The sequence below is a fragment of the Amblyomma mixtum genome, chromosome 1 (genome assembly GCF_055824585.1).
Source record: "Amblyomma mixtum isolate Tamu chromosome 1, ASM5582458v1, whole genome shotgun sequence".
Lineage (NCBI taxonomy): Eukaryota > Metazoa > Arthropoda > Arachnida > Ixodida > Ixodidae > Amblyomma > Amblyomma mixtum.
The window spans coordinates 194,094,288-194,118,316 of NC_143012.1; the positions used below are offsets into that span (position 1 = coordinate 194,094,288).

Consider the following 24,029-nt stretch of genomic DNA (forward strand, 5'->3'; position numbering starts at 1 on the left):
CTGCTTTTAGCCAGTAATTTTGCTGTCCGTGGCAGTCCGCTGAACATAATACTGTAGAATGGGAACGGCCCGGCACTCTCGTTATCAGCCTCTTCGCCACCCGCAGCGCCACGCGTTGTCATTCCGGCGCTCCGGTGTTCCGTCGTGTGTGCTAATCTTTTTTACCCGCGACTGTACTGCTGCGAAAAACGAGCAGCTAGAAATCTAACACTCATAACCACTTCTCTGGTGTATCCAAAAATACGACCTGGAATGTTATCTGTTCCAACAATCCATTCCGGTAATGCATGGCCCAGCCTTACTTGACAGATTGTGCGCAAGAACGGGTCACTCGCGTCTCGAAAGAATAAAAATCTGCTGACAATTTGGCGCAAAAACAGATGGCCGAGCCCTAGTCCTCCGTCTTTTACACTTCTGAACAAATTTGTCCGGCTGCATCGTTCCCAGCTCGAGGCCCAGACAAACACTGCAAAGATGCGGTGCAGTTTCTGCACGTTAACTCGCGAACAGTGCAGTACCTGCATCACGTACCACAAATTGCTGATGAAGAATAAGTTGCACACTGTAGCTCTGGCAAATGTAGATAACCTAGCCCCTTTCCACTTGTCAGTTTTTGCACGGGTGTCTTCCAGCTGCCTTTTCCAATGCGGTTCGCTATCTCGATAACATTCCAGTGGGACACCTAAATACTTCACTGAGGTCGTCACCCAGGACACATTCGCAAAGTTAACAGGAGTGATTGGCCACTCACCTTGCCAGAAGCCAATACATTTGGCCCAGTTGACTCGACTTCCTGTCGATTGACTAAATTGCCGAACACAATCAATGGCCTTCCTTATGCTCTCATAATCAGTAGCGAAAAAAGCTACGTCATCCGCATAAGCCAGCAACTTAATTTCTGTCGCTTGTAACTTAAAACCTTGAATACCGTCATTCTGTATTATGCTCAGACACAGGGATTCTATGTATACACCAAACAAAAGAGGGCTTAGGGGGCAGCCTTGGCGCACCGAACGCTTCACGCTTATGGGGGCCCCCAAACTCTTATTTACTATTAGTCTCGTTGTGCAGTTTCGGTACGCCATGGCCACTCCCTTCCTGATGACTGACCCAACATTCACGTGATCCAAAATTAAAAACAAAAGTTCATGTGCCACGCAATCAAACGCTTTTTCCAGGTCTAACTGAAGGATAGCAAGAGGACTGCTCGTAATATGACAACACTCAAGAACACATCTTGCTTTATGAATATTAGACACAATAGAGCGACCTTTGATGCCGCACGTCTGATGAGAACCAACTATCACATTCATTACTCTTTGTAACCGCCTTGCTAGCACCTTCATGAATATCTTGTAGTCCACGTTCGTAAGTGAAATCGGCCTGTAGGCTGTAACATGCTTTAACTTTTCACTATCTTCCGTTTTCGGAATTAGGACAGTGTAAGATACGCCAAAGGAAGGAGGTAGTGCTTTTAATTCATATGCGTCATTAAAGAGTACCGTTAACAAAGGGGAAATGTCTTGCTTAAAGGCTTTATAGAAAGCCGCACTTAAACCATCTGGTCCAGGCGACTTACCCGAGTTTAAATTTTCTATTGCTGTTTGCACTTCGGATTCAGTAATTGGTGCCTCTAATCTCTGTTTCTGTTCGTCATCTAATCTTGGCATCGCTCCTAAAACCTTCCCTTGAATGTGTCGATGTCTACGTCGTGTTTTGCGAAAAGCGCCTGATAGAATTCAGCAAAAGCTTGCTTTATATGCGTTTCGTCATCTGCTACGACACCTCCCCATTCAATTTTATCAATCCTATTGCGCTCAGCCCGTGCTTTTTCCATGCCCAATGCTCGTTTTGTTGGTGTTTCACCGAAAACCGCCTCTTCGGCTCTCGCACGCACCAGCGCACCGCGATAACGCTCTTGTTCCATAACTTCAAGCTTTTGTTTAATTTTCTTTACGTCATCAATCCACTTACCAGGAGCTTTACTCTCCTGCTCAATTAGTTTCCGCAGCAGTTCTCTTAAATCCCTTTCCTTTATTTTTTCCTCTTTTTTCAAGCAGCTAGCCTTTTCAATTGCGTATATTTTAATTTGCTGCTTACATAGTTCCCACTGCTCCCATAACTTTTGTCTTGAATTTGGCTCTACTTTGCCAATTTCTTCTTTTATATTGTCACAAAAACGTTCGCACTTTAACAGCTTATCACTAAATTTCCACAAGTCCCAATTAAAAGCATTGTCCCGTTTTGCTGTTCCTATCCTACACTGTACCAAACAGTGGTTCGAGAAGGACACAGGTTCAACCTTGTAATTGTTGCATTTTGGCAGCAGGTCTACCGCCATATAAATACGGTCTAGACGTGCGTGACTCGTACGCTGAAAGTGCGTGAATTGCACATCCCGCTCACCCTCTAAACAGTCAGCCACATCTTCAATATTCCATTTTTCCACTAACTCGGACAGTCTTTCGGTACTTATGTCTCTGAATATTCTATCACTTGTTTTGTCACGCGCAGCCAAGACACAGTTGAAATCACCCATGACGATCATTTGCCTTTCGACAGTGAAGTACTCCTCAACTTTTCCAAAAAAGGCTGCCCTCTCGTCAACTTTGTTAGGTGCGTAAAGGCAGATCATTCTCCACTCCACATTCATGTAAGCATAATCAAGCACAATAAATCGTCCATGAGAACATGTTGCATAAGCCTGAACAACCAGGGCCGGCAGCTTTTTGACGAAGAGCACACACCCAGCCGACGTTCCAACTGCATGAGCCACTACTGCGTAATACCTACACGTGAAACGCTGCACCATGCTCCCGGTCTCTTCCTCCCCGTCTACTTTAGTTTCTTGTACCGCCAACAGGTCAATGTCATAGTCTGTTATAAGTCGATATACTTGACTCTGTTTTCTTTTCCCCGCCAACCCCCTTGCATTAAGTGTGGCTATTTTCAGACAACATAGCGGAGCCATTTCGACAAAAAGGTGTAGAGATCGAGAGCATGGCGCTTACCTCTCGCGTCCAGCGTATCGCTAGACGCTTTGTGTGACGCCAGGGTCCTCAGGTCGGTCGCCGTGGCCTTGCCGCAAAGGTGAACTTGCGGCGACTCGTCTTTCAGATGAAACGTTGGGGCGCGGCTTGAATGCAGGCCTCCGGGCCTGCGCAGCTTTCGTTGGAGGCTCCTCTGCAGTGGTGGTAGTATCGTTGGTCCCTTCGTTGAGAGTCAGATTGTGAGGGCGCTTGACTGGAGCACTAACGGTCGCCATGCGGCTGTCGCCGTCATCCCTGCCCTCGTCGCTGCACATAGGTTCGGGCACGTCGGTTTTTGAAGTACCTGCAGATCCGCCGTCTCCTGCCGTTTCGGTCGCCGCGGCGCCTGGAAGTTCAGGCTCCTTCCCTTGGTCGCTGGGCGTCTCGGTGTCCTCCGCGGAAGCAGGTGACGAGACGGTGGCTGCTGCTACCTTCTCCGCTCCCCCTGCCCCCTTAGCCGCCTCCTCAGCTTCAGCGGCATCCATTTGCAGCTCCGCCTTTTCGTCCTCCAACGCAGCTCCCGTGGCCGATGCGTAGGTGCGAATGCAATCAGCCTCACCATGACCGAATCGCTTACATTTCTGACAGCGAGGAATTTTGCATTCCCGCCGTACGTGTCCAGTGCCGCGACAGCGCAGACATTGCATTGGCCTACCAGGCACAACCACAAGCGCAAGCTCTCCCGCCACCCTCAGCTGATGAGGAATGTCTTCGACTGTTACGCCTGGCTTCATTTTCAATAAAACAGTCCTTGTAGTAGAGGCCTTTTCAGTCATTCCTTGAACTCGCCACCTTTCGCGGGTCACTGCGGTGATCTTTCCGACCGCTGCAAATGCCGTTCTGATGTCCTCGTCATCGACGCCGGGCAGCATCCAAGGCAGCCGTAGTTTGCCGTGCTGTTCCTCAGGGTCGATGATCATGCACCGGCCCCCTTTCACTTGCATTTCCTTCACGGCGAGCAGCCGCTTGGTTGCCTCGGGAGTGCTGAGGGTCACCGCCCATACGTGGTTAACCTGGTACGCCCCCACCGCTATCACGTCAGGGAGAGTTCCGTTCTTGACCAGGGCATCACGGAAGTCTTCGACTTTGAAAGGCCGCCGTCGCACATCGCCATGAAGAAAAACAGTGTTTAACACCAGCCGTCCGGTAGGCAAAGTTGGCAAAAGAACCTGATACTCGTTATCAGCAGTTTCAGCAATCCTGTTTCCGCGGCCGGCACGGACCGCAATCGCTGCTCCAGTGGAGCCCATTCTACAAGCGTCCGTCACGCTCGGTGGCCGGAAGTAGGCGCTCGGCCATCCTGACAACGCCGGCACACCGATTTTACCAGTATATGAATTGGCTACGCAAATAATCAAGAAAAAAAATGTGTCAGAAGTGGGATTCGCACCAACGCCCACATTTGTGGACCAGAAGCCTCGTTTAGCCCACATCCTGCAGGCAAGGAGTTTAACCTTGAGTCTGGCGCCTTTGACCGCTCGGCCATTTTTTTTTTTTTTCCGAAAACGACACAACACAAAGGCTCATTTAAAATATCGCTTCTGCTGCACTTCAGCTGAAGCGAGTGAGGTTAAAATTTCTTCAGCTTGACCAAGTCATCCAGAAGTGTTACCCAATGAGGTGGGTCAGGTTGTTCCCGGAAACATTCCCGTAGGCAAACAGCACTTTCAATGAAGTTTTCACGTACACTGAGAATATTGATATCCGCGTGCCTTACTTGCATTCGCGTTTTCCACAAGCTGTGGAGGCCAAGGAGCATGAATAAGTCATAAGGTACATCTGCGTGATCCACTGGTAAAAACCGGATGCCATAAGGGTCCAGTGGGAGTTCTTTTTTAATAGTTCTCTGTAGGACGTCCCAATGAAATACTGCGTCCCAGCAACCTAAAAACACGTGTTCGATAGTTTCTGGCTTCTTACATAACAAGCAGTCGGTTGTCCACGGGACAAAGAGTCCTTTTTCATGAAGCCAAGTTTTTACGGGCAGTGTATTACTGTGCAACTTGAAAAAGAACGTTTTCACTGCCGGCCTAACTGGCATTTTCTTCACACGTTTTAAAATATCCTGCCCTGGGCCTCCACAGTAAGGCGCACGGTACAAAGGTATCGGCATCATGGTGTCAACCAGGTCTCTGTACAGCTTTTTCTTGCATACATTGTACAAGTAGTCGGGGGAAAATTGAACTTCTAACAACTTGTAATAGAGCACGACCTCACGCAAATATCCCGTCACAGCGCCACACATGCTTTCGTCGGACGACACTACGATTCTGGGGAGCAGTCTTTGCAGCCGTGCTTGCATCACAGTTCGCAAAAAGATGTCATTTTGGTCGCGCAGGAGAATAAAGCGTGATACAACTTGTCGCAAAAACAAATGAACCAGTCCAACGCCTCCTTTTTTGACTGGAAGAAACAGGTTTGTTCGCCTGGTTTTCTCCCAGGTCGACGACCAAAGAAAAACAGCAAATACGCGGTGAATTTTTTGAATAGCGGCTCTCGATGCACAAAGCACATTCATTACATACCATATCTTCGAGATCAGAAACACATTGCAGACATAGGCGCGCGAAAAGATTTACAGCTGCCTTCCTTGCCACGCGTCCGCTTTCTCTCTCGCCCTTGACGTCTCTTCACTCCAATGTGAGCTGTGATCGCGATAACAGTTCAGGGGCACACCAAGGTAGCGCGTTGGCAAGCGAGACCACTGCAGTCGTGAAAAAGAATTCGGTGTAACGTCCCAATCACCCTGCCAAAATCCAGAGCTTTTCTCCCAGTTGACCTCACACCCAGTCTGACCACAGAACTTTTCAACAACTCTCTGAACTTCAAGAATGCTGTATCTGTTCGTGCAAAAGGCTGCTATGTCGTCCGCGTATGCAAGGAGTTTGACATGCGCGGATTGCAGCTTGAAACCCGTGACATAATCACTGATGAGAATGGTCAGGCATAACGGCTCAAGGTACATTGCAAAAAGCAGCGGAGAGAGCGGGCACCCTTGCCTCACCGACGAGCGGACAATGAGGCTGTCAGTAAGTTCGCCATTAACTATGATACGCGTCGTACAGTTTGCGTAGGCCATTTTCACCCTATCTACGGTTACACTACCAAGGTTTGAATGCTCTAGGATGCTGAAAAGAATGTCGTGCGAAACGCGATCGAACGCTTTTGCCAAGTCTAGCTATATCATAGCAACCTGACTTCCAAGCGCATCAACACATTCCAGTACTGTTCTTGCCACATGTATATTTGTGGCTATGCTGCGTCCTCTGATGCCACAGGTCTGGTGTGGCCCAACTAACTTGTCGATTACGCTCTGCAGCCTTTTTGATAGAACCTTCATGTATACCTTGTAATTGACGTTGGTAAGACTGATAGGTCTATAGGAACCCACCAACACTCGTTTTTCTATGTCATCAGACTTGGGAATAAGTACAATGTGTGAAGTAGTGAACGACGTCGGGACCTTTTTTCGATCATAGGCTTCAGTTATGACATTCAATAAAAACTGAGCAGCTTGGTTTTTAAAGTATTTATAGAAGGCAGCATTCAGCCCATCTGGTCCAGGAGATTTCCCAGATGGAAGGTCATCTATTGCCGTCTCAATCTCTTCCAAAGTAATAGGCAGCTCAAGACGCTCCTTAACATCGTCCTCTAGAATTGGCATCAGTCGTAAAAAATTCTCTTCAAATCCTTCAGTGCGCTCGCGCTCATTACTAAGAAGGTCAGAAAAGTGCTCCGTAATAGCACGCTGAATACCTCTAGAGTCGTTTATAATGTTCCCCTCGTGTCTTATTTGCCTGATTTCCTTCTGGCAAGCCTAGCGCTTTTCATCTGATAGCGCTCGCTTCGTAGGTGCTTCGCCTGCCCATAATCTGTCGTTCCTTGAGCGTACGACCGCCGCTCGGTACCTGTCAGTATCGATTCTTTCGATCTGGCATTTGACGTATTTTATTTGTTTAGTGAAAAAACCTGGCTTACTACTTTCCATGCTCAAGATGCACTAGAGCTGTCCGTTAAGTTCTTTTTCTCTTTCCTTCCGTTGATACTGAATTACGCTACTCCTTTCTATTGCTTTAATCTTCACTCTTTCTTTGAAACTTTCCCATTCGACTGACACGCTGTCTACAGGCGCAGCTAGCGCACTGTCAAAGTCTTTTGTAATTTCCTGGACAGATTCTTCGTCATCTAAAAGATTTTTGTTCAGCTTCCACAGATGCCCGTTAAAGCGTGATTTTCTTTCTTTCATTCCAAAAGTCGCACTCACAAGGCAGTGATCACTAAACGGCACTGGTTTTACGGTGTATCCAGTGCAGAGCGGCACAATATCAACCGATACATACAACCTATCCAATCTTGCATGACTATCGCGCTGAAAATGCGTGTGTTCAGGCAGGGTTCTGGCTGAAAACATATCTCCAATGTCTTCCAAAGAATAGTCGTGCACGAAGGCATTCAATAGTTCGGCACTTTTGTCCTTCAATGGTCTACACTTTACGCGGTCAGAAGCAGCACACACACAGTTGAAATCTGCCATTAGGATCAAAACTTTGTCACAACTCAAGTAAGGCTCAATGGAAGAAAAAAAAACCTGACGATCACTTTCAACATTGGGGGCATAAACGCAAACTGCGCGCCAAAATAAATTTGAAAACGAAAAATCGACAACCAAGAGACAACCACTTTCACATGCAAGTACAGACTCTACACTTATACCTAGTGTATTACGAATAAAAAGAAGGCATCCACCTGATGCACCGACAGAATGACACACACACACACACATCGAAGTTTGCGCGGAAAGATGACACCATGCGGTCGGTCTGGTCTTGAGAGTCTATCTTTGACTCTTGCACAGCTGTTAAGTCTAGGTCATTATCAAGCATCAAGCGATTAAGTTGACATTGCCGCCTTCGTGCTCCCAGCCCTCTGACATTCAAAGTTGCGACACGCAATGGGGCTTCTAGTTTAATAGCCATGCGATTAATCAACACAATGCAATCTGCTCCATGTGGCGCCTACCTCCTCAGTCGTGCGTGTGGCTCTCCTTGTTCCGCTGCGTTTGCACGCATGTGCGGCCTCCCAACGATGCGTCTGGAGGCACTATAAGCCCATTCCCCGCAGCAGCTTCCATAATCCGCGCACACAAACGTTGAGTTCCAGGTGAGAGCACACTACGTCGGACGACGCACAACCAACACTCCCGCCAACGAAACAACAAAACTACGGAGGCGGTTTTTCCGCCTGCCGTGTCGCAGCCTCAACGTTCGGGCGCGGCTTCAAGGACGGACGTCGGGTCCCCGTTGTTTTTGATGGTGGCTCGTCGCTGCCAGCTCCGGCCTGCGGCTTGTCGCCGACGCTTTCCTCGTGGGACCGTTTTGCAGCGGTTAAGCCACATCATCGCTGACTTCCATGGTGTCGGCGTTGCACGACTCCACGCTGCCTGGGGCTTGGAGAGTTTGTGGGGGCGTGTCCACCGTTCTATCACCTCCACCTTGCTGGGGCTCCTGCTCTACTTGTGGAGTAGCCGCTGCGGTGACGGACGCCGTCTTCTTTACGAGAGGCGTTAACGTAGGTCCATCTTTTCTCGCTGGTTGCCCCGTTGTTTTCGCAGCCTCTTCCGCGTCCGCCTCATCCATCAGGTGCTCCGAAGCATCTTCACTGCTTCCAGGACCGGCGATGCTCGCGTAAGAACGGAAGCACTGACTGTCTTCGTGGCCAAAACGTCGGCAGGTTCCGCACCGCGGGACCTTACACTCCCGACGAATGTGCCCCGTACTTCGGCAACAAAGACACAACGGAGGCCTTCCTGGAACCACGACGAGGGCCAACTCACCACCGACATTCAGTTGGTGCGGCAAGTCGTCAAGTTTAACGCCAGCTTTCAACTTCCGCGTGACAATCCTGGTGGTAGAGCCCTTCTCTGACACGCCGTGCACGCGCCAGCGCTCCCGGGTAACTTCGGACACCTTTCCATACGGCGCAAGCGCGACCCGGGACGTCCTCGTCCGGCACACAATGCAGCAGCCAGTGAAGCTTGAGGCGCACATCTTGGTTTGCCGGGTCAGTCACAAGGCACCGGCGTTTCTTCACAAGCAGCTCACCGACGCCTGCAATCTTCTTCACTGCGTCCGCATCCTTCAATGTGATGGCCCAAACGTGGCTCATGCGATACGCCCCCAAGGCGATAACGTCTGAGAGCAGTGAATGCTGAGCCAACGTGTCACGGAAATCTTCCACCCGGTACGGGCGGGCACTAATATCCGCATGCAAAAAAACTGTATTTAAAACAAAACGCCCTGTTGGGAGACTTGGCAGTACAACCTGATAGTCGTTTTCCTGTTCCATAGCCCTCTTACCGCGGCCAGACATGGCCGCTGAAGCCACTCCTGCGGAGCCCTGCATCCTACGGAGCCCTGCATCCTACGGAGCCCTGCATCCTACGGAGCCCTGCATCCTACGGAGCCCTGCATCCTACGGAGCCCTGCATCCTACGTCCGTTCACTGGCGTGGCCGGAGCAGAATCACCGCTCGGCAATCCTGACTACGCTGGCACACCGATTTTACCAGTATATTAATTGGCTGCGCAAATCAAGAAAAAATATGTGTCAGAAGTGGGATTCGAACCCAAGCCCACATTTGTGGACCAGAAGCCTCGTTTAGCCCACATTCCGCAGGCAAGAAGTTTAACCTTTAGTCTGGCGCTTTAGACCGCTCGACCATCCTGACAACGCTGGCACACCGATTTTACCAGTATATGAATTGGCTGCGCAAATAATCAAGAAAAAATATGTGTCAGAAGTGGGATTCGAACCCACGCCCACATTTGTGGACCAGAAGCCTCGTTTAGCCCACATCCCGCAGGCAAGGAGTTTAACCTTGAGTCTGGCGCCTTAGACCGCTCGGCCATCCTGACAACGCTGGCACACCGATTTTACCAGTATATGAATTGGCTGCGCAAATAAGAAAAAAATGTGTCAGAAGTGGGATTCGAACCCACGCCCACATTTGTGGACCAGAAGCCTCGTTTAGCCCACATCGCGCAGGCAAGGAGTTTAACCTTGAGTCTGGCGCCTTAGACCGCTCGGCCGTCCTGACACTTTTTTTTTTTAATTACCGACTTGGCCGGGCAAACAAAACAAAAATACAATGACATGACAATAAAAGCACAGGTCAGTTTCTAGCTAGTGCACGATGATAAAATGGGTTAAATGATTTTAGTTGGTCGAGGACAGGCAGCCACTCAGGCTGAGGAGCTTGCTGTCCGAAAACTTCCTGAGTATACATGATGCTCTCAATGAAATACTGATGAGCCGGATTCACAACAACATGTTCATGCCTGACATCCATTCGCGTACGCCATAGGCTGTGCATGCAGAGCAACATTAGCAGGTCGCAAGGCACTTCACCTGGCTCTGCACATGGTTGGAAGCGTATTCCAAAAGGAGTCAGGGGGAAATCTTTTTTCAGTGTGCGCTTCAACACATCCCAAAGAAAAACAGCGTCATGACAGTCGAGAAAGATATGTTCTATAGTTTCCACTTTCTTGCAAATAAGACACTCTACTGACCAAGGTACAAAAAGGCCTTTGCTTTGCAACCATGGCTTCACTGGGAGGGTTCCAGTATGCAATTGAAAAAAGAAAGAACGCACTGAAGGCTTCACCGGCATTCTTTTGACTCTTGTTAGCACATCCCTTTCGGGACCCAGAAGATAAGCACTGCGATAAACAGGCACTGGCAGAAACACATCAAGCAGGTCCTTGTACATCTTTTTCCTTGTTACAATGGTTAGATACTCATCGGAAAATTTTGACCGAAGAATACGGACTGCTGCAACAACTTCTCGCAAAAAAGCACTTAACCCACTCCGCCCTGCAGACATGGATGACACAACATAATCAGGCAGTGATTCTGACAATCGCACTTGTATAATAGTTCGCAGAAAATCATTATATTGACGCCAGAAAAAGAATCTAGTGACTATCTGTCTCAGAAATAAATTTGACAACCCTAGCCCCCCGTTCCGCACCTTGTGGAACAGATTGCATCGGCTGGTACGTTCCCATGTTGACGCCCAAATAAATGTTGCAAACACTCTGTGCAACCTTTGTACTGAAGTCCTTGGCAAAGTTAACGCTTGCAGAACGTAAAAAATCCTCGCTACTAAAAACATGTTGCACACCGTAGCCCTTGCGAACATGGAAAAGTTGTGACCGCCCCATTTGCTTCTCTGAGCTTTGACTCGTTCGGTTTCATGGGCCCAATATTCTTTGCTTTCTTTGCAGTTGGTTAGCGGCACGCCGAGGTACTTTCCTGGCGTGTCTACCCACTTCATTCGACAGAATACTTCTGGCGTGGCCTGAAACCAAAACATTTCTGCCAGCTTATCGCGCTGCCACTTGCATCACAAAAATTTACGGCTTCTCTCACCACTTCTTGCACGCTTTCCTGGTCTCTGCAGAACACTGCTATATCATCTGCATATGCCAATACCTTCACTTCATTATGACAAAAGGCGTAACCTCGAATGTTTTGCGTAGTTAACAGCTTTAAACAAAAGGGCTCCAGGTAAAGTGCAAGAAGCAGTGGAGAAAGAGGGCAACCCTGCCTCACTGACGACAAGACAGGAATACTATTACTCAGGCGGTTATTAATTATGAACCTTGATGTACAGCCATCATAAACCATTTTCACGCCATCAGTGATGATACATCCTACATTCACATGTTCCAAAAGCACGAACAAAATTTCATGCACAACTTTATCAAACGCCTTATGCAGGTCCAGTTGCATCACGGCGACACGACCCTCCGTTGCATCACAGCATTCAAGGACACTTCTAGCTACGTGTATGTTAGTAAAAATGGATCTGTCTTTTATGCCGCAGGTCTGGTGTGGGCCAACAAGGGTTTTAATTACTGTTTGGAGTCGTCCGGCTAGCACTTTCATATAAATTTTGTAGTCTACGTTAGTTAAGCTTATTGGGCGGTAACACTCAACTGACTGCAACCTACTCGGGTCGTCCGATTTTGGGATCAACACCACGTGGGAAGTTCGAAAAGACGGCGGAGTTAACTTTCTTTCGTAACACTCGCTTATTACGCGCTGTAATGCTATTGCTATTTCTGTTTTCAAAGCCTTGTAAAGTGCGGCACCGAGGCCGTCCGGCCCAGGCGACTTGTTCAAGCTCAGCTGCTGTATTGCAGCTTCGATTTCTGCTGCCGTTATGGGCTCCTCAATTACCTGCGCCAGGTCCTCCTCTACTCTTGGCATTAGCGACAGGAATGCAGTTTTGTAATGTTCAACATCAGGCGTTTTAAGGCTGAACAAGTTTTGGTAATATTCCAGAAACGCCCTTTCAATCACCTCAGATTCGGAAGTTACGTCATTGCGATAACAAATTTCCTTTATCTCTTTCGAAACTGCATACTGTTTTTCGTCGCTGAGCGCCCTTTTTGTGGGCGTCTCCCCAAGCCAAAATCTTTCGCTGCGCGCCATTATCACAGCACCTCGATATTTCGTTTCATCTATTAGTTCAAGCTTAGTTTTGGTCTCTTTTATTTCTTGTCTGTACAACCCCGGCTTGACGCCTTCCATGCTGAGCATGAAATATCAAGCTCGGTGCGAAGTTCCTTTTCTTGCTGTTTTTCTTTACGCTTTAAAACACATGCTCTTTCTATAGCGGCCACTTTCACGTCTCATTTAAATTGTTCCCACGTTTGTATAAAGTCTGTCTCTTTTTCTAACAAGCTTTTGACTGAGTCTTTTAATTTCTTGCTAAACTCCTCGTCCTCCAACAATGAGTCATTAAATTTCCATAATTCCCAACTAAACTTCGCAGTCCTTTTCCTCTCCCCAAGTGTGATCACGACTAAAGAATGATCACTGAAGCTGACGTGCACAGTCTGGTACTGGGCACACAAGGGTACAACCTCAGAAGGAACATAAATTCTGTCCAGCCTTGCGTGACTAACGCCTTGGAAATGCGTGTACTGTGCTTGTTCTGAACCTTGCATTATAATGCCAATATCTTCCAATTCTGCTTCATTAATCATCTCAGACAGCAGCTCGGCACTCGTGTCCTGCAGGGTTTTGTTGCTTGTTCTATCTTCAGGTCTACACACGCAGTTGAAATCTCCAAGCAATAGTACACGCTTTTCTGTCAGCAGGAAAGGTTGAACACGGTGAAAAAAAGCATCTCGTTCGGGAATTCTATTAGGTGCATATACACACACAGCTCTCCACTCTACACCAGAAAAGTAAAAATCGCATGCTACAATGCGGCCACTTTCACAGGAAAATACAGTTTCCACGGCGACTTAGCCGTTTCGAGTTAAAATCAGACACCCTCCCGACTTTCCTTCTGCATGGCACACGCAAACACTGAACTGTGCACGGTAAATTTCTGCCATCGCATCTGTCAACTCTTCGCTTTCAATTTTTGTCTCTTGAACAGCCAACAGATCGATTTCGTTTTCGAACAAGACACGTTTAAGCTGAATTTGCCTTCTTCGCGCAGAAAGACCTCTCACGTTCAGTGTGGCAATACGCAAGCTAGATGTTAGTTGAGGCGCCATCTAAATGGTTGGGATTCGCCGCTCTCAAAGTGACATCGGTTTGCAGCTCACCTCATCAAAAATCCTTCCAGCTTGCAAAGTACGGCGGTGTCAGCACTGAACCCGATCGAAGACCGGGTTACCAACACGAAGACCCTACAAGGCACCTCCGCTAAGGCGGAGGGACACCCGACGAAGTCCTACGATCAGGAGGGACGTTCGGCTTGGGCTTGTAGGCCGCACGTCGAACAGGAGGGGCTTTGGGAAGAGGCTCCTCATGGTCCGTCCCGTCGTAGTTCGTCGCCTTGTCATCAGCGTCGTCGTGCGTCCTCTTCGCTGGCAAAGTTGACGCCGCGGGCATCTCCGTGTCAATGTCCTTCTCGTCGGTCGGTTCCAAAGCCGTCTCAGGTGCACCTACCGAAGCATCATCTGCTTTTCCCGCCTCCGCCTCAGTTCTGGTGGCAGGCACAGATGGTTCTGCTGAGTTGGCAGCCTCATGTTCCGTGGGAAGCACTGCTTTTTCTGAGGCTATGCTTTTCGGTACTGCTTCTTCCCGACTCTCACGGGTCGCCTCTACCGCGTCGACTTCGTCCATAATATGCTCCTCTGTAGTATCCCTACCACCAGAACCAGCTACGGTAGCACATGTTCGCACGCACTGGGCGTCGTCGTGGCCGAAGCGACGACAGAGCCCGCAACGTGGCACACGGCACTCCCGACGTATGTGTCCGGTGCCGCGGCACCGGAGGCAGAGCGGAGCTCTGCCAGGAACGTGGACGAGTGCGACGTCCTCTCCAACACGCAACTGGTGCGGTAAGTCCTCGATGGTGACGCCCACCTTCAGCTTCAATGTCACTGAGCGCGTAGTAGACCACTTGTCGACGCAGCCTTTGACTCTCCACTTGTCCCGAGTTATGTCGGTCACTTTTCCAAAAGCCGCCAGAGCTGCCTTCACGTCGTCGTCTTGCACGCCGTGTAGCAGCCAGAACAGCTTCAGCCTGACGCCCTGGTTGCGTGGGTCAATGACCACACAGCGGTGGTCCTTGACGTTGAACGCCTCCGCCTGTAGCATTTTGTTTTTTCCTTCTTCATTGCAGAATGTCACGGCCCAAACATGATTCATCTGATATGCCCCGAGGGCAACCACTTCCGCCAGCAATGACAGACGCTCAAGAGCATCACGAAAGTTTTCAACACGGTATGGCCTGGCTTGGACGTCGCCATGCAAAAAAACAGTATGCAAAACGCTCGAACCTGTTGGCAAATGCGGCAAAATCAGCTGGTAGTCCTCGTTCGGTTTGATCGTACTCCTGATACCGCGGCCCGGCTGGGCCGCTGAATCCGCTCCTTGGGAGCCCATGATACACACGTCCGTCACGCTCGGTGGCCGGAAGTAGAATGTCCATCCTGACAACGCTGGCACACCGATTTTACCAGTATATGAATTGGCTGCGCAAATAATCAAGAAAAAAATGTGTCAGAAGTGGGATTCGAACCCACGCCCACATTTGTGGACCAGAAGCCTCGTTTAGCCCACATTCCGCAGGCAAGGAGTTTAACCTTGAGTCTGGCGCCTTAGACCGCTCGGCCATCCTGACAACGCTGGCACACCGATTTTACCAGTATATGAATTGGCTGCGCAAATAATCAAGAAAAAAATGTTTCAGAAGTGGGATTCGAACCCACGCCCACATTTGTGGACCAGAAGCCTCGTTTAGCCCACATCCCGCAGGCAAGGAGTTTAACCTTGAGACTGGCGCCTTAGACCGCTCGGCCATTCTGACAACGATGGCACACCGATTTTACCAGTATATGAATTGGCTGCGCAAATAATCAAGAAAAAAATGTGTCAGAAGTGGGATTCGAACCCACGCCCACATTTGTGGACCAGAAGCCTCGTTTAGCCCACATCCCGCAGGCAAGGAGTTTAACCTTGAGACTGGCGCCTTAGACCGCTCGGCCATCCTGACAACGCTGGCACACCGATTTTACCAGTATATGAATTGGCTGCGCAAATAATCAAGAAAAAAATGTGTCAGAAGTGGGATTCGAACCCACGCCCACATTTGTGGACCAGAAGCCTCGTTTAGCCCACATCCCGCAGGCAAGGAGTTTAACCTTGAGACTGGCGCCTTAGACCGCTCGGCCATCCTGACAACGCTGGCACACCGATTTTACCAGTATATGAATTGGCTGCGCAAATAATCAAGAAAAAAATGTGTCAGAAGTGGGATTCGAACCCACGCCCACATTTGTGGACCAGAAGCCTCGTTTAGCCCACATCCCGCAGGCAAGGAGTTTAACCTTGAGACTGGCGCCTTAGACCGCTCGGCCATTCTGACAACGCTGGCACACCGATTTTACCAGTATATGAATTGGCTGCGCAAATAATCAAGAAAAAAATGTGTCAGAAGTGGGATTCGAACCCACGCCCACATTTGTGGACCAGAAGCCTCGTTTAGCCCACATCCCGCAGGCAAGGAGTTTAACCTTGAGTCTGGCGCCTTAGACCGCTCGGCCATTCTGACAACGATGGCACATCGATTTTACCAGTATATGAATTGGCTGCGCAAATAATCAAGAAAAAAAATGTAAGAAGTGGGATTCGAACCCACGCCCACATTTGTGGACCAGAAGCCTCATTTAGCCCACATCCTGCAGGCAAGGAGTTTAACCTTGAGTCTGGAGCCTTAGACCGCTCGGCCATCTTTTTTTTTCTTTACTGCCGGACTTCGACAGAGGTCACACAAAGCACATTCACCAAAGACAATCACAAAAACTAGCACAAGATTAAAATTCTCTGAGATGCGTCAAAGGTTCTAAGTTTGACAACCACTCAGGAACACATGGTGTTGTTTGTACTATCTCACAAAACTTGTGGATATTTTCCCGGAAATACATTCGAGCCGACCTCGCGTCCTGGTCACAGTGGTACCCCGCCGTTCGAGAGTGCCATATACTGTGAAGGCCCACGAGCATAATAAGATCATCTGGTACGCCACCTTCGTTCTCTGTAGGCAGAAACCTGATTCCTTGAGGGTGCAGCGGTAATTCTTTCTTTAAGGTCCTCTGCAGGACGTCCCAGACATAAACTCCCTCCCAACAATGAAGAAAAACGTGATCTACGGTTTCTGGTTGCTTGCATATTAGACAAAGTGATCCCCATGGAAGAAAGAGCCCCCTAGCCTGTTGAAATGATTTCACACTTAAAGTGCCTGTGTGCAACTTGAAAAACAAAAAGTTTTTATCCCTGACGGCACATGCATATTTCTAACTCGTTTAAGGACATCGCTTCCTGGGCCTCCAGAGTATAAGGCTCTGTACATAGGTTCCGCGAAAACAGTTTCACATAGCCTCTTATACAACGTTTTCCTCTTAACATTGCTTAGAAATTCTATTGAAAAACGGGCGGTGAGAAAACGAGCACTGAGGACAATCTTTCGTAAAAAAACCCTGCAGTTCGTCCAGTCATTTGTTGTGTTGAGACAACAAACTCCGGTAAAGCGCGCCCGAGCCTTACTTGGCCCATGGTACGAAGAAAGGGATCCTCCTTAATATCCCGTAAAAAAAAGAACCTATTTACAACTTGGCGCAAAAACAAATGCCCGAGTCCAAGTCCGCCTACTTTGACGCTCCGGAAAAGATTCGTCCGACTACACCTCTCCGAACTTGAGGCCCAAATAAAAACTGCGAACGATGAAGCGTTTGTACATTCAACCGAGAACAGTGCAACACTTGCATGACATACCAAAGCTTGCTTATGAGAAAAAGATTGCAAACTGTGGCTCTCGAAAAAATAGACAAATGGGCGCTTTTCCATGTTGCTGCCTTCTCACGCGTTTCTTTCACTTGCTCTCGCCAATAAGGCTCAGAATCTTGATAAAATTCCAACGGAACGCCCAGGTATTTAACGGGTGCTGTCACCCATGAGACATTGGCGAAAGTTTCTGGGGTTGATGGCCAATCACCGTGCCAGAATCCAAGACACTTCCGCCAGTTCACCAAGCTTCCAGTAACTGCACTAAAGCGCCTTGAAATGTCGACCGTATGGGTTATACTGCTCTGATCGGTACAAAACACAGCGACGTCGTCTGCGTATGCAAGCAACTTCACTTCCGCTGCCTGCACTCGAAAACCATGGATTGAATCATTTTCAATAATTCTTAGACACAATGCTTCAATATATATACAAAACAACAGAGGGCTGAGGGGGCAACCTTGGCGCACCGAACGTTGTACACTTATGGGGGCCCCCAACTTCTTATTTACAATTAATCTTGTACTGCAGTTACAATACGCCATGGCAACTCCCTCACTAATTACAGACCCGACATTAATATGGTCTAGAACACAAAACAAAAGTTCATGAGACACACAATCAAAAGCTTTCTCGAGGTCGAGCTGGAGGACTGCCACATGGTCTTGCGTGGTACCACAGCACTCGAGCACGCACTTTGCTTTGTGGATGTTATTTACAATAGAACGCCCTTTTATGCCGCATGTTTGGTGTGAGCCAACTAATGCCCGTATTACGGTTTGTAACCTGGCCGCTGGAACCTTCATGTATATCTTATAATCCACATTTGTCAAAGCGATCGGCCTGTAAGAGGACACCTGTCTTAATTTTTCTATCTGCTCAGTTTTCGGAATAAGTACGGTGTGAGATGACGCGTACGATGCGGGAAGTGAATGTAATTTATAAGCTTCGTTGAACACAGCGGTTAGTATTGGTGCTAGATGGTTCTTAAATGTTTTGTAAAACGCCGCGCTCAGCCCGTCAGGTCCAGGCGACTTTCCCGCGTTCAATTTATCTATGGCCCGTTCTACTTCGGCTTCACTAATCGCTCGCTCCAATCTGTTTGTCTTCATCGTCTGCACGAGGCATAGCCTTCAAAAAATCTTCTTTGAACCGTGCCACATCTACTCGATGCTGGGCAAAAAGCATTTGATAATGATCAAAAAAGGCTTGCGCGATACTGTCGTTGTCACACACCGTTTGGCCTCCCCTCTCAACTTCCGCTACGTGATTTCGCTGTGCGCGCGCTCTTTCTATTCCCAGTGCTCGCTTTGTGGGCGTCTCACAAGTAGCAAATTCTTCGGCTCTCGCGCGCACAAGCGCCCCTCGATATCGGTCTTCTTCAATCACTTCTATCTTTTGCTTGATTTTTTTTATATCGTCTAAGAACATACCCGGTGATTTGCACTCCTCAGCAAATAATTTGTCAAGCAGGGACCTTAATTGTGCTTCGTGTAACTTTTCTTGGTATTTTATACAGCTAGCTCTGTCGATAGCTTTTATTTTAATTTGTTGTTTGCAAATTTCCCATTGCATCCCCCATATGTGTATGCCGTCGCACGTTACTTTATTTACTTCTACTTTTACCATCTCAGTGAATGTTTCGTCCCGTAAAAGCTGGTTATTTAATTTCTATAAGTTCCACTGAAATACACTAGATCGTCTTTTAACTCCTATGCTGCATTGCACCATGCAGTGATCTGAGAAAATCACGGGCACGACATCATAACTATTGCATTTTGGCACCAGATCTAAAGATACATACTCTATCGAGACGAGCATGACTACTGCGTTGAAAATGCGTGAACCAAACATTACGCGTGCTTTCCACACATTCAGCCACGTCCTCCAAGGCAAAAAGATCTGTTAATTCGCTCAAAACATCGGTACTTCCATCCCGGTGGGAACGTGTGCTGGTTTTATCAGCAGCATTCAAAACACAGTTAAAATCACCCAGAAGAACTACCTGTTTTTCAGTGCTTAGATATTGCTGGATACTTTCAAAAAACACAACTCGCTCCTCCAGAACATTGGGCGCATAAATGCAAATGAATCGCCATTCAACCCTCGAAAAACAAAAGTCAACCACTACACATCGCCCCGATGGACATGAAAAATGCGCCTGCACCTCGAGACTCGGCAGTTTTTTGACAAAAATAATACATCCGGCCGATGTGCCATTTGCGTGGCTAACGACTGCGTAATATCTGGCCGTGAAACGCTGCATCAAAATCCCGGTCTCTTCGTCCCCTTCCACTTTTGTTTCTTGGATAGCAAGAAAATCAATCCCACGGTCTGTTAGGAGGCGGTAAACTTGGCTCTGCTTCTTTTTACCCGCTAGACCCCTCACATTGAGCGTACCCACCGTGAGCTTAAGCGCAGTAGCCATTTTTATAGAGAGTGAAGAGACCGAGAGATCGGTGCTTACCGCTCACGTCTAGCACGCAGCTAGACGCCGTCGCCGCCACCAGAACCATCCGGTGCAAGAGCCTGGCTCTGCTGCACAGGCCCCTTGTCGTCGACCCGCTTTTCCGACGAGACATTAGGCCGCGGCTTGAAACTGGGCCGCTGCCCTTGGGCCGTTTTCGCTGGCGGCTCCTCGACGTTGGTTACTGTCACTTTGTCTCCATCGCCGCCGGTCTGGTCGTGGGGTCGCTTAGCTGCTGCGGTGACGCTAGCAGTGTGTGCGCCGCCCTTGTCTGGGTTATCCGCGCTCCTTGACGGTTCGGCGCCCTCCGCCCTCTGGTTGCGTCGTTGCCCTTGGCGTCACCGCTGCCCGGTTTTGAAAAGGCCGTCACTGTCTGGCCCTTATCGGCTGAGTCAGTGCCTTTCGCCGCATCCTCTGCCTCAACCACGTCCATGGTCAAATCAGCCGCCTCGTCCGTGAGTACAGGCCCTGTAGCTGTCGCGTACGTGCGAACGCACTCGACGTCAGTGTGGCCGAACCGCCGGCATTTTGAGCACCGGGGCACCTTGCACTCGCGGCGGACGTGTCCTGTGCCGCGACAACGTAAGCATTGCATTGGGCGTCCAGGCGCCACGACGAGGGCCAATTCGCCGCCTACTCGTACCTGATGAGGCAGGTCGTCCACTTTCATGCCAGGTTTCATTTTCAGAAGAATGGTCCTCGTTGTCGAGCCCTTCTCCTTGACGCCTTCGACGCGCCAACGCTCCCGCGTCACCTCCGTCACCGTTCCGTACGCCGCGAAAGCCGTTCGCACATCTTCATCGGGTACGCCGTGCAGCAACCAGTGGAGCCGCAGCCTGAGCTGCTGGTCCTCGCGGTCGATGATCAGGCAGCGGCGTTCTTTCACCTTCAGCGCAGCCAATTTCTTAGCACCATCCGCAGAGTCGAACGTCACCGCCCAGACGTGGTTGATATGGTACGCCCCCAACGCTACCACGTCGGGGAGCGCGCCAACGTTGGCGAGAGCATCCCTGAAATCTTCGACCTTGTACGGTCGCATTCGCACGTCAGCGTGCAAAAAAACGGTGTTGAGAACAACACCTCCTGTAGGCAAAGTCGGCAGAATAATCTGATAGTCATCTTCAGCGTGTTCAATCCTGTTACCGCGGCCGGCAAGGGCCGCTGCTGCGTTGGAGCCCATGATTCTGCGTCCGCATCGAACGGTAGCCGGAAGTAGAATGACGGCCATCCTGACACTGGGCGCACCCGATTTTACAAATATAATATAATTTGGATGCACGAAGAATCAAGAAAAATATGTGTCAGAAGTGGGATTCGAACCCACGCCCACATTTGTGGACCAGAAGCCTCGTTTAGCCCACATCCCGCAGGCAAGGAGTTTAACCTTGAGTCTGGCGCCTTAGACCGCTCGGCCATTTTTTTTTTATTGCCTGCTTAGACACATACATCACAAGAAAACAAGAGAAGTATACACACACTTAATGGTACATGGCGTCGGTATGGGCTAAAACCATCAACCACACCTTGGCTGACGTAAGGCGCTAAAAGCGTTTCATATGTACAAGAGGCTCAATTCTCGTTACCCATTGTTAGAAGTGGGCCTCAAGCCCACCGCTGGAACCAGTGTTAAAGATGGGGCTTCTATCCCACCGCTGCCACCAGTGTTAGAAGTGGGCCTCAAGCCCACCGCTGGAACCAGTGTTAAAGATGGGGCTTCTATCCCACCGCTGGAACCAGAGTTGAAGACGGAGGGGTCCTGGAGATGACTAACTCCTTTAGCCCCACAGGTACCGGCTCCGAATGACGATGTCGGACTGCGTTATCGAGGAAACTGTACAAGAGGGGTTTATTCTACATATTTACAGATGAGAATCGAATCGAATGCAATGCTCCGATCACACAACATCCCGTTAAATACGGTTCGCGTTCGCGTTGTCCAATCGGATGGGCCAGTTGATGATGCTGGCGGTACCACCCACGGCAGGGCGGTGCTGATGCCCTCTCGCTCTCTCACAGCTCGGGGGATGAGAAGGGGAAGACAGTCATCAAACACAGATGCGTCACCTTGACCACTGCCGCAAGTTTTCTGTGCGTTGCCTCCGTGGGAAAGCAGAATCCCGCAGTCTCCTCGCAGGTGGTTGAACCTTCTCGAACTCCCCCGCCGGATGGCCGAAGCACGAGACCCCTTCGACACAGCGTCTTTCAATTAGCAGCCTCGCTCAGCGTGACCTTGCGTAGCATCATCCCGTTCGGTGACCCGAAGGCCGACTCGGCCAACGTATACCGCTGCTTCCGCCGTGCTTCATGTGCATCTCTGCTTCCAGCGTTGCTGCTGCTGTCCCAAGTTCTCGCCGCATCTTTGCCTAACGACGACACTCGTTTGACAGTAATTTCTCCCAGGCCCGTGGGAGACAGCGTCCTTCGATCGGTTCGGAGGTTCGGTGATTTGGAGAGCAACAACCCCGTCCGTCGTCGGCTATGCTTCTGCCGCCGGCGCCAGGCCTAGTCATATCCCTTGCTTTGCGATGAGTCACACCCGGCTCCCAGGACCACGTTGTCCACTCTTAACAGCTCGTCCGCGGCCCGAAAAATCTCGAATGGCCAGCGTTCACGACCGCTGGGCAGGAAGAGATGAGGCCGGAGTCGGGTGGAAGGGCTGGTTTCCAGAAATGGCATCCAAGCTCGAACATTCAACAAAGAATGGCATCAGTGGACTGTTCCACGAGACAGGGCACTGACCCACAAGCAAGCGCTCGGAATTTGCCAAAGACCCACCAGGCTTCCCACAATGACAACAAATGTTTACTAAAACATGACTGAATTTTGGCGTAATTTTGGTGCCGAGAAAGCGCAAAATATCCCCTTTGAAATCGCCAAAGACGGACTGCTTGGACCAAGGTTAAAATCAAAAACCCACACACAGTAGGTGGTCCTACCAAGTACTCCTGTCTACAACAATCGGCTGAATCCATCAGCATTTCCGTGCGGTTTTCCGTTCCTGAAACGCATCGAGAAATTCTGTTTTTAGAGAGCAGCACTCCGTCTAAGCAAGCGACCATTTTTGGGGGGGACAAAACTGTCATAAGCACGTTTGAGACGGTGGTCAGTCTCAAATATGAACTTCGCGCCGTTCAAGTAACTCTGGTAACTCGACAACATCTGTGCCGCCTAAACCAAACGCGCGCTCTTTGTCTAAAGCGCTTAACGCTTCTCTACATGTCAGCCTGCGGCTGACGTACTGAACATGGTGCTCTTCGTGGCCGTCGCCAACTTGACTTAATATAGCACCCAGTTCCCTATCACTGGCGTCACACTGAGCTTCTTTAACAAAATAAGTGGCCCGAATCAAAGGTCTGGACACGAGCGCTTCCCCCAGACGAGTTTTCTCTTCGGTCATTTCAGTGTACGTCAGTGAGGCTCCCTTTTCGTAAGGTGTCAGTCAATCAAGGGATCAACGCTCCGCCTACGCGACGCTAAGCGTAGTTCTACTCGAGCTGCACTCCTGTGAGTGCCCTTATCTCTTGGTAGCATGGGAAATCAACACCTGTGATTTCTAACTCAGTGACGCCATAGCCTTTGTCTAAGGTAAGGAAAAAAAACAGTAACCTCCGATCAACTTGTTTTAATTGAAAAGTAGCCTTTCCCTGCCTGATTTCATAAACACACACAGAGAAAAAAAAAAGAGGAATAAAAAAAAGAAACAGCTACTTCGAATCGCCACGCGGGGGGGGAAAGCTGACTCCCCGCCGCCGAGTTGAAAGGATTAGTCTTTCAGACGCGCCCGCCGGGGTCGCGCTTTGACTGGTGTTACTGCGGTCAACTCGTGACAAAAGGCTGCAGAAAAAAACGATCCCCGACTCTCCCTGTCGTTTCCGCGCCCCCTCGAGGCTCTACGAAAACCTTGGTCGCGCCTACAATGTCGATAACCGACTCTGGCTCTGTACAACGAGCAGTGACCAGCGCGAGAAGGTACCTCTTTCTCTCGCCCCACGCAGGAAGCTCGGCTACCCATTCGCCATGCGCGCTTCCTAGAATGCGGTGCCAAATGTGAAGGACGATTCCTTTTCAAGTGGGCCCGCCGAACACGCCTGCATGTGTCGTCTCGGTTGTTCGACGCCTGCGTTCGCATGCGCTGAGTACCGCGCAACCTTGCGCTTTCTGATCTCTTGGGCCGCTTTGCTTTTTTTCTAACTGGCTTTTTGTCCCGTCTAGGCTTTCTTA

At 49.5% G+C, this 24,029-nt stretch overlaps 2 protein-coding genes, 8 non-coding genes and 1 pseudogene across 10 annotated transcripts; all 11 read right to left on the bottom strand.

The window, feature by feature from the left end:
- Window positions 1-3,031: 3,031 nt before the first annotated feature.
- Window positions 3,032-3,949, bottom strand: LOC149370436 (uncharacterized). Its single transcript, XM_089583336.1, has one exon. It carries the CDS (start codon window positions 3,947-3,949, stop codon window positions 3,032-3,034), a length of 918 nt encoding a protein of 305 aa, XP_089439462.1.
- Window positions 3,950-4,599: 650 nt separating this feature from the next.
- LOC149370437 (uncharacterized) lies at window positions 4,600-5,594 on the bottom strand. Its single transcript, XM_089583344.1, has one exon. It carries the CDS (start codon window positions 5,545-5,547, stop codon window positions 4,600-4,602), a length of 948 nt encoding a protein of 315 aa, XP_089439470.1. The 5' UTR covers window positions 5,548-5,594.
- A 2,655-nt stretch (window positions 5,595-8,249) lies between these two features.
- On the bottom strand, window positions 8,250-9,419 carry LOC149370438 (uncharacterized; annotated as a pseudogene).
- Window positions 9,420-9,819: 400 nt separating this feature from the next.
- Window positions 9,820-9,942, bottom strand: TRNAL-CAA (transfer RNA leucine (anticodon CAA)). The gene is made up of 2 exons: window positions 9,905-9,942; window positions 9,820-9,865 (listed from the first exon to the last, which is right to left on the bottom strand). It is a non-coding gene; the product is annotated as a tRNA-Leu (tRNA).
- A 59-nt stretch (window positions 9,943-10,001) lies between these two features.
- Window positions 10,002-10,124, bottom strand: TRNAL-CAA (transfer RNA leucine (anticodon CAA)). Its single transcript has 2 exons — window positions 10,087-10,124; window positions 10,002-10,047 (listed from the first exon to the last, which is right to left on the bottom strand). It is a non-coding gene; the product is annotated as a tRNA-Leu (tRNA).
- Window positions 10,125-15,059: 4,935 nt separating this feature from the next.
- TRNAL-CAA (transfer RNA leucine (anticodon CAA)) lies at window positions 15,060-15,182 on the bottom strand. The gene is made up of 2 exons: window positions 15,145-15,182; window positions 15,060-15,105 (listed from the first exon to the last, which is right to left on the bottom strand). It is a non-coding gene; the product is annotated as a tRNA-Leu (tRNA).
- Window positions 15,183-15,243: 61 nt separating this feature from the next.
- TRNAL-CAA (transfer RNA leucine (anticodon CAA)) lies at window positions 15,244-15,368 on the bottom strand. The gene is made up of 2 exons: window positions 15,331-15,368; window positions 15,244-15,291 (listed from the first exon to the last, which is right to left on the bottom strand). It is a non-coding gene; the product is annotated as a tRNA-Leu (tRNA).
- A 63-nt stretch (window positions 15,369-15,431) lies between these two features.
- Window positions 15,432-15,554, bottom strand: TRNAL-CAA (transfer RNA leucine (anticodon CAA)). The gene is made up of 2 exons: window positions 15,517-15,554; window positions 15,432-15,477 (listed from the first exon to the last, which is right to left on the bottom strand). It is a non-coding gene; the product is annotated as a tRNA-Leu (tRNA).
- A 63-nt stretch (window positions 15,555-15,617) lies between these two features.
- Window positions 15,618-15,740, bottom strand: TRNAL-CAA (transfer RNA leucine (anticodon CAA)). Its single transcript has 2 exons — window positions 15,703-15,740; window positions 15,618-15,663 (listed from the first exon to the last, which is right to left on the bottom strand). It is a non-coding gene; the product is annotated as a tRNA-Leu (tRNA).
- Window positions 15,741-15,803: 63 nt separating this feature from the next.
- On the bottom strand, window positions 15,804-15,926 carry TRNAL-CAA (transfer RNA leucine (anticodon CAA)). The gene is made up of 2 exons: window positions 15,889-15,926; window positions 15,804-15,849 (listed from the first exon to the last, which is right to left on the bottom strand). It is a non-coding gene; the product is annotated as a tRNA-Leu (tRNA).
- Window positions 15,927-15,989: 63 nt separating this feature from the next.
- TRNAL-CAA (transfer RNA leucine (anticodon CAA)) lies at window positions 15,990-16,112 on the bottom strand. Its single transcript has 2 exons — window positions 16,075-16,112; window positions 15,990-16,035 (listed from the first exon to the last, which is right to left on the bottom strand). It is a non-coding gene; the product is annotated as a tRNA-Leu (tRNA).
- Between the last annotated feature and the right edge of the window lie 7,917 nt (window positions 16,113-24,029).